Source organism: Oncorhynchus tshawytscha, unplaced genomic scaffold (genome assembly GCF_018296145.1).
Source record: "Oncorhynchus tshawytscha isolate Ot180627B unplaced genomic scaffold, Otsh_v2.0 Un_contig_1758_pilon_pilon, whole genome shotgun sequence".
In the NCBI taxonomy this organism is placed as follows: domain Eukaryota; kingdom Metazoa; phylum Chordata; class Actinopteri; order Salmoniformes; family Salmonidae; genus Oncorhynchus; species Oncorhynchus tshawytscha.
In genome coordinates this window covers 182294-199176 of record NW_024609619.1, presented here as the reverse complement: position 1 = coordinate 199176, position 16883 = coordinate 182294, and the positions used below count along the sequence as shown (strand labels likewise).

Sequence of the window (16883 nt, the reverse complement as noted above, 5' to 3'; positions counted from 1 at the left end):
TGCCAGGGGGCCACTTTGTCACCCTGATTGACCCAGAGTTAATTCTATGTGTGACCTATTTCCAGATCAGTGCACAGGGGTTATATGAACCACTAGGGCCAGTGGCCAGCCGGTCACACCTCTTTCCCCAGTCAGTGACTGTACTCTGGCTGCTGGTCTCCCTAGTCAGACACAGCAGGTGTTTGTGTTTCCATATAAGCTCTGAGAGGTTTTTTTTTTAAAGATTGTTTTGAAAAGGCCGAAACCCATAAAGATCAATCAGATGTATCTCTGTGAATGTTTCACTTCACTTTAAAGATTGTTTCAAGGAAACTGGAAGAAGAAATAGCTAGTCCTGTAGGGTTACATTCCATGATGTCCTATCTAACATCTTCCTAAACTACACTGCTGTCAGACAGAATGACAAACGATCCTGACAATGCAGTTGAACAAGCGTCAAACAGAGAACAAAGGCCTGTTTGACAGAAGCTGCTAATCCAAACATCTGGAGGGAGGAAGGGATGGGCTGTGTTACCAAAGAGAGAACCTGGAACGTTGCCTTGCTTTGTTGAACATGCGTACATCTCAGAATATTGCTTTTTCATATTAACGTGGTTCTTGTTCTAAGATTTGATCATCTACGCATTTTGAATAAAGACAACCTGGAATGCAACCAGAGATTGACAGAAAGACAGTTCTCTGTCAACTGTGTTGCAGCTCTTACACTGGACATTTCACTCATTCAGAAGCGTTTTTTCTACGGTTGGTAGTTTTTATAATACTGGATTTTCCTTCTTTTTTTTTTCCATTCCAAAAAAAACGAATACATATAAACAAAATTGTACAAACAATGACTACATCTCATCTGCCCAGACCTGCATGCTCACACTCTCATCCCTAGTGCCTGAATTATTGTTTGCAACGTGGTGTTAAATTGTACCAATTAGTTTTTCTCAGTTACACATGCTATTTCAATAATCCATCATTAGATTTTTCCATTGTGTCAATGATGGCGGATTGATCGACTTCCAAGTTTTTAGTATCTGTTTTTTCAAAATGATTGATAAGAGAATCGTCCAGCCCATTGGGTATCTCACTACACCCCCACATGACATGTCTTGAAATATGCAGACAGATTAAAAGCACGTTTACGTTGTAATTCTTCTGATAGACAACTTTCTAGCTCCGCCCATCACGTCCAAACTGTAGCATTCTCAGAAAGCATGGATTAGGGAGTCATTATTAGTTTTACACTTGAGACATGACTTCGCTGTTGTGCTGTAGAATTTCAGAATTTGTCTCTTGTATAATAAATTCTAAACATGACTTTATACTGGATTTAGCGTACATTTTTGTTAACTGTAATTTCGTTAGTTATGCTCCAACTGTCCTTGCCTTTAGTTTTCCAAGTGGTCTAGTTTATCGATGAATTGTGAAAAGCTGTCCAAGGATTCTTCCATAAGGTGGTGTTTCTAGGCAGTGATATTGGTTGTTTTGGTCAAATACATTTCATTTTCTTCCATATTGTTTCAGTGTTCTTAACTATGAAGTTGTTCATGTTCCTAGCTTCATCCTTTGAAAATAGACACATTGAAATATTCTGGGGATGAGCATGTGCATCTTCAGTATGTACCCATTTTTCCTCTTACGGTATTTAACTATATGTCACAAGTAAAAGCCTTGGGTGGCGACTTGATACATTTCCATGTCTGGAAGTTTAAACCACCTTCTGACTGAGGAAGATGGAAAACTTTCCTCTTTATTCTATTCATTTTATTTGAATGCTTTTACATTTCATACATTATTTAGAACTTTTATTTGACTTCTGATTTGTTAAGTTATATACATTTTTTGCTTCTGAGTTGCATTGATGTTTATTGCATTTAATTTGACATAATTTTTCATTCGTTTGTTTGTTTTCTTTTCCTTGTCTGCCATCCATCCGTCATGTGGTCTGCCTCAGGTGACGACTGTAAAGGGAAGCAGCACCTGGAGACCAACACACTGGTCCACAGTCACACACAGACCTCCAGAACTCACCGTCTACTGGGGGGTCTGTGGACCCTTATAGCTTACACAGGTTATAATCCCCTTCCTCCTCCTGGCTTCCTTACTAATCTAATACACATACAGGTTAACCCCCATCCTCCTCCTCCTGGCTTCCTTACTAATCTAATACACATACAGGTCAACCCCCTTCCTCCTTCTCCTGGCTTCCTTACTAATCTAATACAGATACAGGTTAACCCCTTCCTCCTCCTCCTGGCTTCCTTACTAATCTAATGTACATACAGGTTAACCCCCTTCCTCCTCCTCCTGGCTTCCTTACTAATCTAATACACATACAGGTTAACCCCTTCCTCCTCCTCCTGGCTTCCTTACTAATCTAATGCACATACAGGTTAACCCCTTCCTCCTCCTCCTGGCTTCCTTACTAATCTAATACACATACAGGTTAACCCCTTCCTCCCTCCTGGCTTCCTTACTAATCTAATACACATACAGGTTAACCCCCTTCCTCCTCCTCCTGGCTTCCTTACTAATCTAATACACATACAGGTTAACCCCCTTCCTCCTCCTCCTGGCTTCCTTACTAATCTAATACACATACAGGTTAACCCCCTTCCTCCTCCTCCTGGCTTCCTTACTGACCTAATACACATACAGGTTAACCCCCTTCCTCCTCTCCCTGACTTCCTTATTGATCTATAACACATACAGGTTAACCCCCTTCCTCCTCCTCCTGGCTTCCTTACTGATCTATAACACATACAGGTTAACCCCCTTCCTCCTCCTCCTGGCTTCCTTACTAATCTAATACACATACAGGTTAACCCCTTCCTCCTCTCCCTGGCCTCCTTACTGATCTAATACACATACTGGTTAACCCCCTTCCTCCTCTCCCTGGCCTCCTTACTGATCTAATATACATACAGGTTAACCCCTTCCTCCTCCTCCTAGCTCCTTACTGATCTAATATACATACAGGTTAACCCCCTTCCTCCTCTCCCTGGCCTCCTTCCTTACTGATCTAATACACATACCGGTTAACCCCTTCCTCCTCTCCCTGGCCTCCTTCCTTACTGATCTAATACACATACCGGTTAACCCCTTCCTCCTCTCCCTGGCCTCCTTCCTTACTGACCTAATACACATACAGATTAACCCCCTTCCTCCTCTCCCTGACTTCCTTACTGACCTAATACACATACAGGTTAACCCCCTTTCTCCTCTCCCTGGCCTCCTTACTGATCTAATACACATACAGGTTAACCCCCTTCCTCCTCTCCCTGGCCTCCTTACTGATCTAATACACATACAGATTAACCCCTTCCTCCTCTCCCTGGCTTCCTTACTAACCTAATACACATACAGGTTAACCCCCTTCCTTCTTACTGATCTAATACACATACAGATTAACCCCTTCCTCCTCTCCCTGGCCTCCTTCCTTACTGACCTAATACACATACATCAGAGTTGTATTGATCGGTCCAAACCGTAGCAAACGTTCTGCAACAGAAACCAAAAACAAGCATTTCTTATTGGACAAGTTCTGGTAGTCCTTCCCTGACTCAGTCAGTTTGATTCTGTTTGGTGCCTAATGAATACGATCCTTGCTTTATGAACCTTGTGCACATAGACTTTTCATAGGAATCTCTCATTGACATCAATGCAAATTATATACAAACTATGGGTGTGGGGAAATACATTTCCCTTCCTTCCACTACGGGTCTAGGACCTGTTTTGTTGCACTGCTGATAGTGGCTGAGGTCAGGATTAGGCCCCAGAGAACTGATCTGATCTGAAATCAGTTGTGAACTGAAGCCTCAGTATTGTTAATTGTCCTCATGCCCAGCATTTGTTATTACCATGTCATTAGCACTCTATTTACTGAATTGAATCACTATGATTTCTTAGGTTTTTACCTTTATTTTAATAGGTTAGTCTCATTGACATTGAGATAAAAAATCATATATATTTTTAAGAGAGACTTGTCCAAAATAGCAGCACATAAAGTTTCATAAAAAGACAATTTTCTAATGAAAGCTTCAACGTTGTGTGTTTGTTCTGACCTTCCAGGCTACTGTCTGCTCCAGCCAGGTTACTATGTAGTGAGGGCAGGCCTGGCGCTGGGGTCAGCAGTGGGGTCAGCAGTACGGTCAGTGTCTCAGAGACTGCTGTCAGTGCTGTGTCTAGTCCTGGGAGCTCCAGGTTAGTTACCCTGTGTTGCATCCATCCTCTCTTCATCAGTATTTAGTTGTTATATCAGTTGCTCTTTCTTATATCATACACGCTACAGTAACGCTACCCCCTCCCCCCCCCCAGGTAAAGCAGCCAGGCGGTTGTTGTGGTGTCTGGGGACAGGCTGGTACCAGCTGGTGTCTCTCATGTCTCTGTTCAACGTCTTCTTCCTGACCCGGTGAGAGCTTCCGTTACTGTATCCGACTCATGTGACTTTTGCCCGTGTAGTTCTCAGAAAGATCCATGTGTAGATGATTTTAATTGACCTACTATTGTCCTTTGTTATCGGAGGTTGGAGATTTAACTGTGGCTGTAACTTTTGATTGATGTGATTGACAGCAGAGACATTTCAGATATCTGGGGCAAACCGTAGTAAAACAGCCAAATGTTTAGCAATGGAAAATGACAGGTTTTTGTCATTGGACAAGTTTACATTGTACCTTCCTGTGTGTGTTTGAGACCCAGTTATCATTGTGCATGTTTGATACATATTTGACTGTTCTTATGCAGGCTCTGTCTAACATGTTCAATCTGAATTAGATTGAATTATATTTTGGTTATATTTAGGCATTTGTCATTTCTTCAGATGAAATGAAATAATGAAAATAAAGGGTCAGGATAGATGGGTTCTGTCAATTAGATGCACATGACAGATATGATGATTGAATTATTTAGTCAAGACTTTTAAATATTACATTTTAATTCAATTATTTCTCTCATCTGAGGAAGGAAAGGTTACAGTGTCTTATCAGGTTATGTTTGACGGTGTGTGTGTGCGTATCTCAGGGGTGTTTTGCTCACTGCTCTCGCTCTCGTGTGTGTGGGTGTGTCTTTCAGGTGCCTGCCCAGAATGTGGAAGCTCCTCCTCTTCCTCCTTCCCTTCCTGCTATTCCTGTGTGAGTAACAGTGTGCTCACCTGACCTACTTCACACACAAACACGCTGATCTGTCAGCTGTGTAGCACCAGAGCTGTTAACCAGCCCCCCAGAGCTTGCTCCAAATCCAGCCCCAGATCTAGGTCACTCTTACTGGGCACACAGCTACAGAACCAGCCCTTCTGTGGAACAATACTTTTACTGTACTTTCTACACTAACAGTCTACTCAGAAAAGCATGGACTTGCATTCATAAACCCACACGCTACTATCAAATCCCCAAATTCAAGCATAAACACAAAAAACATCAATAATAGAAGCCTAAGAAACAACAGGTGCTATACCAATAAAGCTTTCCCTGCATTTATGGTAACGACAGGCAGGTTGTTGCATAATGTAGTTCCTGTTGATTCATTTCCCTGTTTCTCTCTCCTCTCAGGGTTGTGGTTGTGGGGTCCGTCCAGTTTCCTCTCCTACCTTCCAGCCATAAACCTGACAGAGTGGCGCTCCAGAGTGGTGTCCTCCTTCACCCTCTCATCGTTTGTCCTGACCCCTGCCCTTGTTCCCACACCACTGGAGCAGACCCCCACAGCAACCCCCAGCCCACAGGCACAGGTAAGAGAGGAGCTCGTCTGAGAAGCTTGAGGGCGTCTCTCAATTTGTGTCTGTATTGTGCGAATATGGTGCTTCATGAAATACATCTGCCTCATGAATGTTGGACTAAAACAAGCTTTCTTGTTCTCTCTCTAACCTCTCACTATACTTCTGTGTCCCTCCTTTATTTCTGTCTATCCCGTATCTCCCTCTACAGCCAGTCCTTCCCCCCATAGTCACCATGGACACAGAGGGCCTGGAGCGTCTGGAGCGGGTAGAGCGTGGTCTGACCCTGCTGTGGGAGCGGGTGCAGCAGGGGGACCAGAGGCAGGAGCAGCATCACGGGGACACCCTGGCCCAGTACACCCTCCTGAGGGAGCAGCTGGACAGCCAGATGGACAGAGACAGCCTGGGTCTCTGGGTCTCTGGCTTGCTGGAGCACAGGATCACCCTGCTGAGAGGAGAGCTGGAGCAGCAGGAGGCCTCACACAGGGCACAGGTAGGGATGGCTGTTAGGGGAGGGAAAAGGGACTGGGGTCTGTCACAAAGATGTTGATAGGACTGGGACTTGGGGTTGGGACTTGGGGTTGGGACTTGGTGGCAGGAATGAGGTTGGGACTTGGTGGCAGGAATGAGGTTGGGGTTTGGTGGCAGGAATGAGGTTGGGGTTTGGTGGCAGGAATGAGGTTGGGGTTTGGTGGCAGGAATGAGGTTGGGAGTTTGGTGGCAGGAATGAGGTTGGGGTTTGGTGGCAGGAATGAGGTTGGGGTTTGGTGGCAGGAATGAGGTTGGGGTTTGGTGGCAGGAATGAGGTTGGGGTTTGGTGGCAGGAATGGGGTGGGGGCTTGGTTGCAGGGCTGATCAGAGGTTTGAGCTTCAACATTTTAATTGATAACTGAACAGATTTGTGCTTTTTATGTAGGGTCAGATTTCAGTCAGTTTTGCTTCGTAAGCATTCCATACTGACCCCCTATTCCTTATTACTGAGTCCTTTACTCTTTACTTCTGGGTGACCTTTTCTCTTCTCTCCCTCTCTTTCTCTCCCTCTCTCCTCCCTCTCTCCTGTGCAGACTGAAGAGCAGAGGGTTCAGCAGCAGCAGAGTCAGGAGACACGGCTAGCTGAGCTGGAGGGGCTGCTGCAGGTCCTCGCTACTAAAACTGAGGTAATGTCTATTACTGAGAAATACACACAATACCCCATTACCTACATATCCCAATACATACAGGAACATACAGGTCCTGGCAGTTGAGACTGAGGAAATGGTCTATAGGAAATGCACACCAGACTATGAATTAAACTCTGTGAGATCAAATGAATCCATCCAGAAGCATACGTTACCTCCACAGCTCATCTGAACACACACCACTAGATCTTAGCAGGCTAACAGCTAAGCTTGAGGTGCAGTCTCACAAGCTTATTACTGACTGACACATACAAGACCCACGCATCACATTACCCACCCATAGGAACACAAACAGGAACATACCGGTTCTGGCACCAGTCCGTACATACATCATCTCAGGTAGTTCATTTGAATACATACAGTATGACACACACTCATACAAGTCTAGTCATCTGGTCAGCATGTCCCTGTCCTTTTAGGTTAATGGTGATGACATATAATGCCTGTGCTGAAAGTGTTCATGTCAACCCATGCTGTATTGAAGCTTATTGGCCATTCATTTATAATACAGTACTGTACATTTTCATTTATATTACAGTACTGTACATTTTCATTTATATTACAGTACTGTACATTTTCATTTATATTACAGTACTGTACATTTTCATTTATATTACAGTACTGTACATTTTCATTTATATTACAGTACTGTACATTTTCATTTATAATACAGTACTGTACATTTTCATTTATAATACAGTACTGTACATTTTCATTTATATTACAGTACTGTACATTTTCATTTATATTACAGTACTGTACATTTTCATTTATAATACAGTACTGTACATTTTCATTTATAATACAGTACTGTACATTTTCATTTATATTACAGTACTGTACATTTTCATTTATATTACAGTACTGTACATTTTCATTTATAATACAGTACTGTACATTTTCATTTATATTACAGTACTGTACATTTTAATTTATATTACAGTACTGTACTGTATTTTAATGAGGTTGTATTTCAGGCGGTGCAACAGAAACAGGAACAGCGGAAGGAGGAGACAGAGGAGACAGAGGAGACAGCCACACCAGCCCCTGCCTCTGTCCCTGTCAGGTAGGTTCACGGTCGGTGGCTTAATGTCCATAGATGATATAGTGCAGAACTTCTCTACGGTTTCCACCTGCACTCCATTTCATGGGGAAAGAAACTCTTGCACACTGATTCTCTTCATTTGCCCCACAGTGTTTTAATATCTTATGACTGAAACATTGGTGGTCCATTATTAAATCAAACAATAGAGCCTGTGTATTGGAGTTCGTTTTTTTTTACAGCATACAAACAGTTATATTTTTTGAAGTGTGGAGCCAAGTCCAGGGTTGCAAAATTTGTGTCAGTTTCTCAAAACTTGTTTACCAGAAATGTTGGTCAGAAGATTCCTGGAATCAGGAGGTAATAAGCCAGACATCAGGGAATCTTCCCGACTGGATTTCTGGAAAATGGGGGATTTTTGGGGAAATGTTTCAAACCTAAGAAATTGTAACAGAGAGACTTCTCTCTCTTTCCCCCTTTATCTCTCTGGCTTTCTCTTTTCTCCGCCTCAGTGTGGGTGTGGACCCGGAGGCCCCTGCTGCTTTGCTGGCGGAGGTGCAGAGGCTGGAGGGGGAGCTGGGTCGGATCAGGGGCGACCTGCAGGGGGTGATGGGATGTCAGGGGAAATGTGATCAGCTGAACACAATCCAGGAAACGGTGAGTATGGGAGACAACTGTCTGTTTACTGCTTTTAGTTTTTACTGTACCTTGCGCTGATATAGCTCAGTCTTTATTATAGTAGTCGTACATTACCTTTGCAATATAATGTCATTCTTCCAAATGACAGCCTGTACTGTGCTGTTACTGAACGGAACTTCTACATGATGGTATATGTATTCTGCAGTTACAGCCCCTCACACATGATGTGTCTCACCTCCCCCTCTCTCTCACCTTTCCCTCCCAGGTGTCCGCCCAGGTGTCCGCCCAGGTGAGGCGGGAGCTGCAGGCCCTGTTCTACGGCTCTGACGACCAGACCCACCAGGGAGAACCAGACATCCCCGAGGGACTCCTCCAGTGGCTGTCGTCGCGCTACGTGAGCGGGGCCGACCTGCAGACCTTCCTGACCAACCTGGAGCTCAGCATCCTGAGGAACGTGTCGCTGCAGCTGGAGCAGAGCAGGGCCGAGGCCCGGACAGAGGCTGAGGCCAGGGCTGCAGTCATCATCACCCAGACCCAGGCTATTACACAGAGTGTCCAACACACCGCCGTGGGCGAGGGACTGTCTGAGGAGGTAGACTACACACTCCACTATAGGGACTCTTTGTTGTCATTAACCCAGTGCTACTCACTGTCATCAGAGGAACGGCTTCATTATCATGATTTATTTCATGATGGACCGGTGTCCTGGACCCAGATTCTTCATAGAGCATGCTTTTGACTTCACGGCCCGCATCCACAAAGTTTCTCAGGGTAGGAGTGCTGATCTAGGATCTGACCATATAACCTTATGCGTTATGATCTAAAAGGCTAAACTGATCTTGGATCATTCAGCACTACTACTCTGAGATGCTTTGTGAATAGTGGATCAGGAGTAGGTTTAATTTGGGTTTTGGAAACCACCTTCCTATATGATGTACTTTCACTATATGATGACTGTTACTTTAAGTGGTCATGATTGTCAATGAGACTAGGAGTCATTGTGTGTGGAGGTGCATGGCAGAGTCTCTGCAAAAGGTATCCAACCATACACACATCCTAACCCCCCGTCCCTGCCTCTGCCTCTCTCTCCCCTAGCAAGTGCAGCTGATCGTCCAGAATGCCCTGAAACTCTACTCCCAGGATAGGACGGGCCTAGTGGACTACGCCCTGGAGTCTGGAGGTAAAGAGAGACCTCTCACTCTGTTTACATGAACAGAACCACTCTGTGGGTTAGAGCCAACCTGTTGACATGTCCATGAACAGAACCATCCTGTTGGTCAGAACCATCCTGTGGATTAGAGCCAGCCTGTTGACATGTCCATGAACAGAACCATCCTGTTGGTCAGAACCATCCTGTGGATTAGAGCCAGCCTGTTGACATGTCCATGAACAGAACCATCCTGTTGGTCAGAACCATCCTGTGGATTAGAGCCAGCCTGTTGACATGTCCATGAACAGAACCATCTGTGGGTTAGAGCCAGCCTGTTGACATGTCCATGAACAGAACCACTCTGTGGCTTAGAGCCAGCCTGTTGACATGTCCATGAACAGAACCACTCTGTGGGTTAGAGCCAGCCCATGTCCATGTCCTGTGGGTTACATGTCATGTCCATGAACAGAACCACTCTGTGGGTTAGAGCCAGCCTGTTGACATGTCCATGAACAGAACCACTCTGCCTGTTGACATGTCCATGAACAGAACCACTCTGTGGGTTAGAGCCAGCCTGTTGACATGTTGACATGTCCATGAACAGAACCACTCTGTGGGTTAGAGCCAGCCTGTTGACATGTCCATGAACAGAACCACTCTGTGGGTTAGAGCCAGCCTGTTGACATGTCCATGAACAGAACCACTCTGTGGGTTAGAGCCAGCCTGTTGACATGTCCATGAACAGAACCACTCTGTGGGTTAGAGCCAGCCTGTTGACATGTCCATGAACAGAACCACTCTGTGGGTTAGAGCCAGCCTGTTGACATGTCCATGAACAGAACCACTCTGTGGGTTAGAGCCAGCCTGTTGACATGTCCATGAACAGAACCACTCTGTGGGTTAGAGCCAGCCTGTTGACATGTCCATGAACAGAACCATCCTGTTGGTCAGAACCATCCTGTGGGTTAGAGCCAGCCTGTTGACATGTCCATGAACAGAACCACTCTGTGGGTTAGAGCCAGCCTGTTGACATGTCCATGAACAGAACCACTCTGTGGGTTAGAGCCAGCCTGTTGACATGTCCATGAACAGAACCACTCTGTGGCTTAGAGCCAGCCTGTTGACATGTCCATGAACAGAACCACTCTGTGGGTTAGAGCCAGCCTGTTGACATGTCCATGAACAGAACCACTCTGTGGGTTAGAGCCAGCCTGTTGACATGTCCATGAACAGAACCACTCTGTGGGTTACAGCCAGCCTGTTGACATGTCCATGAACAGAACCACTCTGTGGGTTACAGCCAGCCTGTTGACATGTCCATGAACAGAACCACTCTGTGGGTTAGAGCCAGCCTGTTGACATGTCCATGAACAGAACCACCCTGTGGTTCAGAACCATCCTGTGGGTTACAGCCAGTCTGTTGACATGTCCATGAACAGAACCACTCTGTGTGTTAGAGCCAGCCTGTTGACATGTCCATAAACAGAACCACCCTGTGGTTCAGAACCACCCTGTGTGTTACAGCCAGCCTGTTGACATGTCCATAAACAGAACCATCCTGTGGTTCAGAACCACCCTGTGTGTTACAGCCAGCCTGTTGACATGTCCATGAACAGAACCACTCTGTGGGTTAGAGCCAGCCTGTTGACATGTCCATGAACAGAACCACATGTCTGTGTTTGTGAGCCAGCCTGTTGACATGTCCATGAACAGAACCACTCTGTGGGTTAGAGCCAGAACCTGTTGAGCATGTGTCCATGAACAGAACCACTCTGTGGGTTACAGCCAGCCTGTTGACATGTCCATGAACAGAACCACTCTGTGGGTTACAGCCAGCCTGTTGACATGTCCATGAACAGAACCACCTGTGACATGTCCATGTTGTGGGTTACAGCCAGCCTGTTGACATGTCCATGTGTGGTTTAAGCCAGACATGTCCATAAACAGAACCACCCTGTGGGTTAGAGCCACCTGAACCACCAGCCTGTGAACCACCCTGTGGTTCAGAACCATCCTGTGGGTTACAGCCAGTCTGTTGACATGTCCATAAACAGAACCACCCTGTGGTTCAGAACCATCCTGTGGGTTACAGCCAGCCTGTTGACATGTCCATAAACAGAACCACCCTGTGGTTCAGAACCATCCTGTGGGTTACAGCCAGCCTGTTGACATGTCCATAAACAGAACCACCCTGTGGTTCAGAACCATCCTGTGGGTTACAGCCAGCCTGTTGACATGTCCATGAACAGAACCACTCTGTGGGTTAGAGCCAGCCTGTTGACATGTCCATGAACAGAACCACTCTGTGTGTTAGAGCCAGCCTGTTGACATGTCCATGAACAGAACCACCCTGTGGGTTACAGCCAGCCTGTTGACATGTCCATGAACAGAACCACCCTGTGGTTCAGAACCATCCTATGGGTTACAGCCAGCCTGCTGACATGTCCATGAACAGAACCACCCTGTGGTTCAGAACCATCCTGTTGACATGTCCATGAACAGAACCACCCTGTGGTTCAGAACCATCCTGTGGGTTACAGCCAGCTCCATGATGGTGGTTTATAATGGAAGGATTATCCTAGCCTAGTGTTACATAACTATACAGCAACCAGCACTGAGGGTTTGTCCCAAATGGCACCCTATTCCCTATATAGTGCTCTACTATGAAGGGAATAGGGTGCCTATGGTGTCCTACTTTTGACCAGGACAAAAGTAGTGTACTAAGGGAATAGTGTGCCATTTCAGTATGAATGGTACTGGTATAACAGTAGTGAAGAGGGTAGTAGGGCTTTAGAGACCAAAGCTCAGGTAGTCTGGCTCCATGGACAATAAGCCTGTTTGTCATACTAATAATGGTCTGTGTGGATTGGACAGGCACAGAGGGCTCCATTAGAGACATCAGATTAGTGGCCAGATGAACTGAGTGGTCTGTGACGTTTGTCTTGTGTGGATTCTATTTTGATGTGTGTGTTAGTATGGAATCATGTTATTGTATGCTGTGTGTTTCATTGCATTATCCCTGTGTATGGTCAGATGGCTTTTCTATACAGTTTCCTCACCACAGAGTTGTGGTTCAGGCATTAGGATTTCTGACTCGTATACATTTTGACCTGAGATTGAATAAGAATGTCTTTCTTGCTCCCATTCTTTCATTGATTGATTGGTTGATTAAATAAAGATCCACTTATTCCCAGCAGATAACACTCATAAACCTTAAGACATGTATTTCCAATGTGGTCTTCCTGCGTAGAAATAGAAAGGAATCTATTGTGGTTGAACTGTGGTAATGATGTAACGTGGTCATGTGTCTGTGCGGTCAGGCGGTAGCATCCTAAGCACGCGCTGCTCGGAGACGTACGAGACAAAGACGGCCCTCATGAGTCTGTTCAGCGTGCCCCTCTGGTACTTCTCCCAGTCGCCCCGCGTCGCCATCCAGGTGAGCTCTCCTATTCAAACCTTCAGAAGCTTTATTGTTCCAGGTCACAAACACAGTGTACAAATAAAAACACATTCCAACAATAGCTGCAATCCAGGAATAGCTGCTGAGCTGCTTAGAAGACACTGATTCAATAGTTATTCCAGAAAGAAGCTGTTGTTTTCAACACCACCAGGGATGTTTCCTCTTTATCAGTGTTTTTATTTGTAGATGATGGTAAATGTTGAAAGTTATTTCAACAACTACATCATTAGTCTTGTAAATTTGAACAGGACAGGGATTATCTTGTGGAGACGTTTATCAGTGACTCTAACATGTCTTACCATCTCTTCCTCCCTCCACCCATCGCCCTTTCCCCTTCCCTCAGCCTGATGTGTATCCAGGGAACTGCTGGGCGTTTAAAGGTTCTCATGGTTACCTGGTCATCCGGTTGTCCCTGAGGATCCTCCCCACAGCCTTCTGTCTGGAGCACATCCCCAAGGCCCTGTCCCCTACCGGCAACATCACCAGTGCCCCGCGCAACTTCACTGTCTACGTAAGACTCACACACACACGTACTGACAATATCAGCAACTACACTGTCTACGTAAGACTCACACACACACACGTACTGGCAATATCAGCAACTACACTGTCTATGTAAGACACACACACACACACGTACTGGCAATATCAGCAACTACACTGTCTACGTAAGACTCACACACACACACACACGCGTACTGGCAATATCAGCAACTACACTGTCTACGTAAGACTCAAGACACACACTGCAAAATCAGCAACTACACTGTCTATGTACTGTACTGGCAAAATGACAATATCAGCAACTACACTGTCTACGTAAGACTCACACACACACGCGTACTGACAATATCAGCAACTACACTGTCTATGTAAGACTCACACACACACGCGTACTGGCAATATCAGCAACTACACTGTCTATGTAAGACACACACACACACGCGTACTGGCAATATCAGCAACTACACTGTCTACTTAAGACACACACACACGCACACATACATACATACTGGAAGTATCAGCAACTACACTGTCTATGTAAGACACACACACATGTACTGGCAAAATCAGCAACTACACTATGTAAGACACACACACACACGTACTGGCAAAATCAGCAACTACACTGTCTATGTAAGACACACACACACACGTACTGGCAAAATCAGCAACTACACTGTCTATGTAAGACACACACACACACGTACTGGCAAAATCAGCAACTACACTGTCTATGTAAGACACACACACACACGTACTGGCAAAATCAGCAACTACACTGTCTATGTAAGACACACACACACACGTACTGGCAAAATCAGCAACTACACTGTCTATGTAAGACACACACACACGTACTGGCAAAATCAGCAACTACACTGTCTATGTAAGACACACACCTACCTACTGACAATATCAGCAACTACATGGAGTGCCTTCTGTTGATCATGGGCTATCTATGGTCTCAGCCTTAGTCTCCTGCCTGACATCACTGACTGGTTTCTGTGTGTTTTCAGGGTCTGGATGATGAGTATCAGGAGGAGGGAAAGCTGTTGGGTCAATACACCTACCAGGAGGACGGAGACTCAATGCAGAACTTCCCTGTCATGGTAAACACAAGAAATGACATCAATTTATACACACTCATGTGCATACGCCAACAAACACACACACAACACCTCTCACCATCTTGCATACTATATACCTCTCTCTGGCTCTTTTTTTTACTTTGTCAAAAATCTGATTTTTAAAAAATCTGATACTTAGAGATTCAATACTTATCACTCCTCACTATGTCCCTTCCATCCAGGAGAAGAACGAAAGGGCCTTCCAGATCATCGAGGTGCGGGTGCTGACCAACTGGGGTCACCCCGAGTACACCTGCCTCTACCGCTTCAGAGTCCACGGAGAACCACGCATCCAGTGAGGGAGGATGGCAGCCATTTGACCTGCCAGTCAGGATGATATGCATTTCTCTGCTATCTGTATATAATACTGGACATATTTTTCTAAATGGAGGGGGCCGGGAAAACCGAGACTGATATAAACGAGTGACTTCAGAAGTATGGGGATGGGTGTTTGATTTATGCTAGAATGTGTCCAAGGGGGGTTTTGTTTTAGTACTGAAATGGTAAAAGAATGAAAGAATGGACTGTAATGAAATGTCAGGGAATGTGAAAGAGAAGAGAAGAGTGAAGGTAGGAGAAGCTCGGTCCCAGTCCCTCCTCCTTAAACCTGCTCTTGCACTGAATTAGCCCTCCAGGTCATAACCCTTTGGTTTTTGGAGGAGCGTTTTCCTCTGCCGCTCTCACTCAACCACAGGAGCCTGTGACCTCGAGATGAAACGGACTACACACATCTTTTTATTTCCTTACACATCCTGTCTGATTTGGTTGGTGTTTTAATCAGGTTTTATTTTGAATGGGATGTTTCTTTGAAAACCCCTTGTGGATTCTGATGGAATTTCAGGATCAAAGCCACAGAACTGGATCAAAGCCACAGAACTGGGCCTAAATGACATTTTATATAGGCCTCACACACACTGGGCCTACATGACACTGTGTAGGCCTCTCTTCTCTTGATACAAAGCTACTTCTCCCTGCTGCTGTTGGTTGGTCAGTCTGCAGGGCCAGCTAATGTAGTCAGTGGACACTCGCAGGACACCGACAGGACTACTACTGTTCTTTGGACTCTACAACACTCCCGTTCGCCATGAATTTATGCATCCACACAGCCATCAAAACTAAGCTCTATCTCTCCTATAGAAAAGGTTACACACATGGACAGACTTTTAATGAGTTGATACATGTGTATCTCAAGTTAAGATTTGGTCTTGAAGCTCTGTGGAGTCCAGACTGGAGTGTTAATGAGAGTGAGACTGACAGCCAATGGTTTGGCTTCGTCTAGTGCAGCGAGCCAATGGTTTGTCATTATAACATCCTCTGCTAGAGCTTCTACTCCGGAAAAGGGGATCCTTGGGATGTCCCAACTCTGACATCACCCCATTGAAGTTGAGGTTAGGATAGAGGTTAGAGTTTAGGGTAGGGCCATCCCAAGGATCCCGGATAGCGCATAATCCCTTCTACTCCCTGCAGGAATGTAATCTGTATAGTTCATTGTTAATAGTTGGTCCTTTTTTAAGAATGAGATTTTATCAGTGTTGCTTTATGAAAAAAGGGTACACCTTGTCAATATTTCTATTATTTGTATTACCCATTGTAAGTGTAATTATGTTTGACTTTTACAATTTGTAGTTGAGAATAATGACAAATGATGCCTGTAAATGAAATGTGTGTTGCACAAGTCCTCACAATTTGTGGAAAAAACTAGATGGGGTAGCTATAAATTAGTTTTGTGTGGACCAGAAAGTCTAAATGTACAAAAAATTATTTCATGATCCTATTTATTTTTAAGATAATTAGTTACTGCAAGATAGGACTGCAATGTATTTTTATCAAAAAGCTTTTCAGTGCATTTTGGAAACATCTTGGGACAGTACAGATTTGTTTTTAAATGTTTTTTTGTTTATTTTGTCGCTGCTCTCATCCTGAGGTAGCTAAACCGCATTTAGAATATATTCCTAAAGAATTACATTTTGAGAGCTTTTGATGCATGTGATATTTTACCTAATAAAGACTATTGGTTTTTTATTTAAATGCTGCTTTGGGGTCACACCTTGGGGGGATTGTGGTTTTGGAATGGCAGCAGGGAGAGGA

At 44.8% G+C, this 16883-nt stretch overlaps 1 protein-coding gene across 7 annotated transcripts in view; it reads left to right on the top strand.

Annotated features, from left to right (window-relative positions):
- The window catches only part of LOC112263903 (SUN domain-containing protein 1), a 53601-nt gene extending 36778 nt beyond the window's left edge, over positions 1–16823 (top strand). For 6 of the 7 annotated variants that reach the window (XM_042316358.1, XM_042316359.1, XM_042316354.1 and 3 more), the window contains 15 exons: positions 1943–2059; positions 4060–4191; positions 4306–4399; positions 5059–5117; positions 5535–5710; positions 5907–6188; positions 6760–6852; positions 7851–7939; positions 8428–8572; positions 8820–9146; positions 9650–9734; positions 13025–13140; positions 13508–13675; positions 14685–14777; positions 14978–16823. In XM_042316358.1, the coding sequence (XP_042172292.1) occupies positions 1943–2059; positions 4060–4191; positions 4306–4399; positions 5059–5117; positions 5535–5710; positions 5907–6188; positions 6760–6852; positions 7851–7939; positions 8428–8572; positions 8820–9146; positions 9650–9734; positions 13025–13140; positions 13508–13675; positions 14685–14777; positions 14978–15094 (2093 nt within the window). In that variant the 3' untranslated portion in view covers positions 15095–16823. The remainder of the gene's footprint in view (positions 1–1942; positions 2060–4059; positions 4192–4305; positions 4400–5058; positions 5118–5534; positions 5711–5906; positions 6189–6759; positions 6853–7850; positions 7940–8427; positions 8573–8819; positions 9147–9649; positions 9735–13024; positions 13141–13507; positions 13676–14684; positions 14778–14977) is intronic. The other variant, XM_042316356.1, reaches the window with a different exon arrangement.
- Positions 16824–16883: the final 60 nt, after the last annotated feature.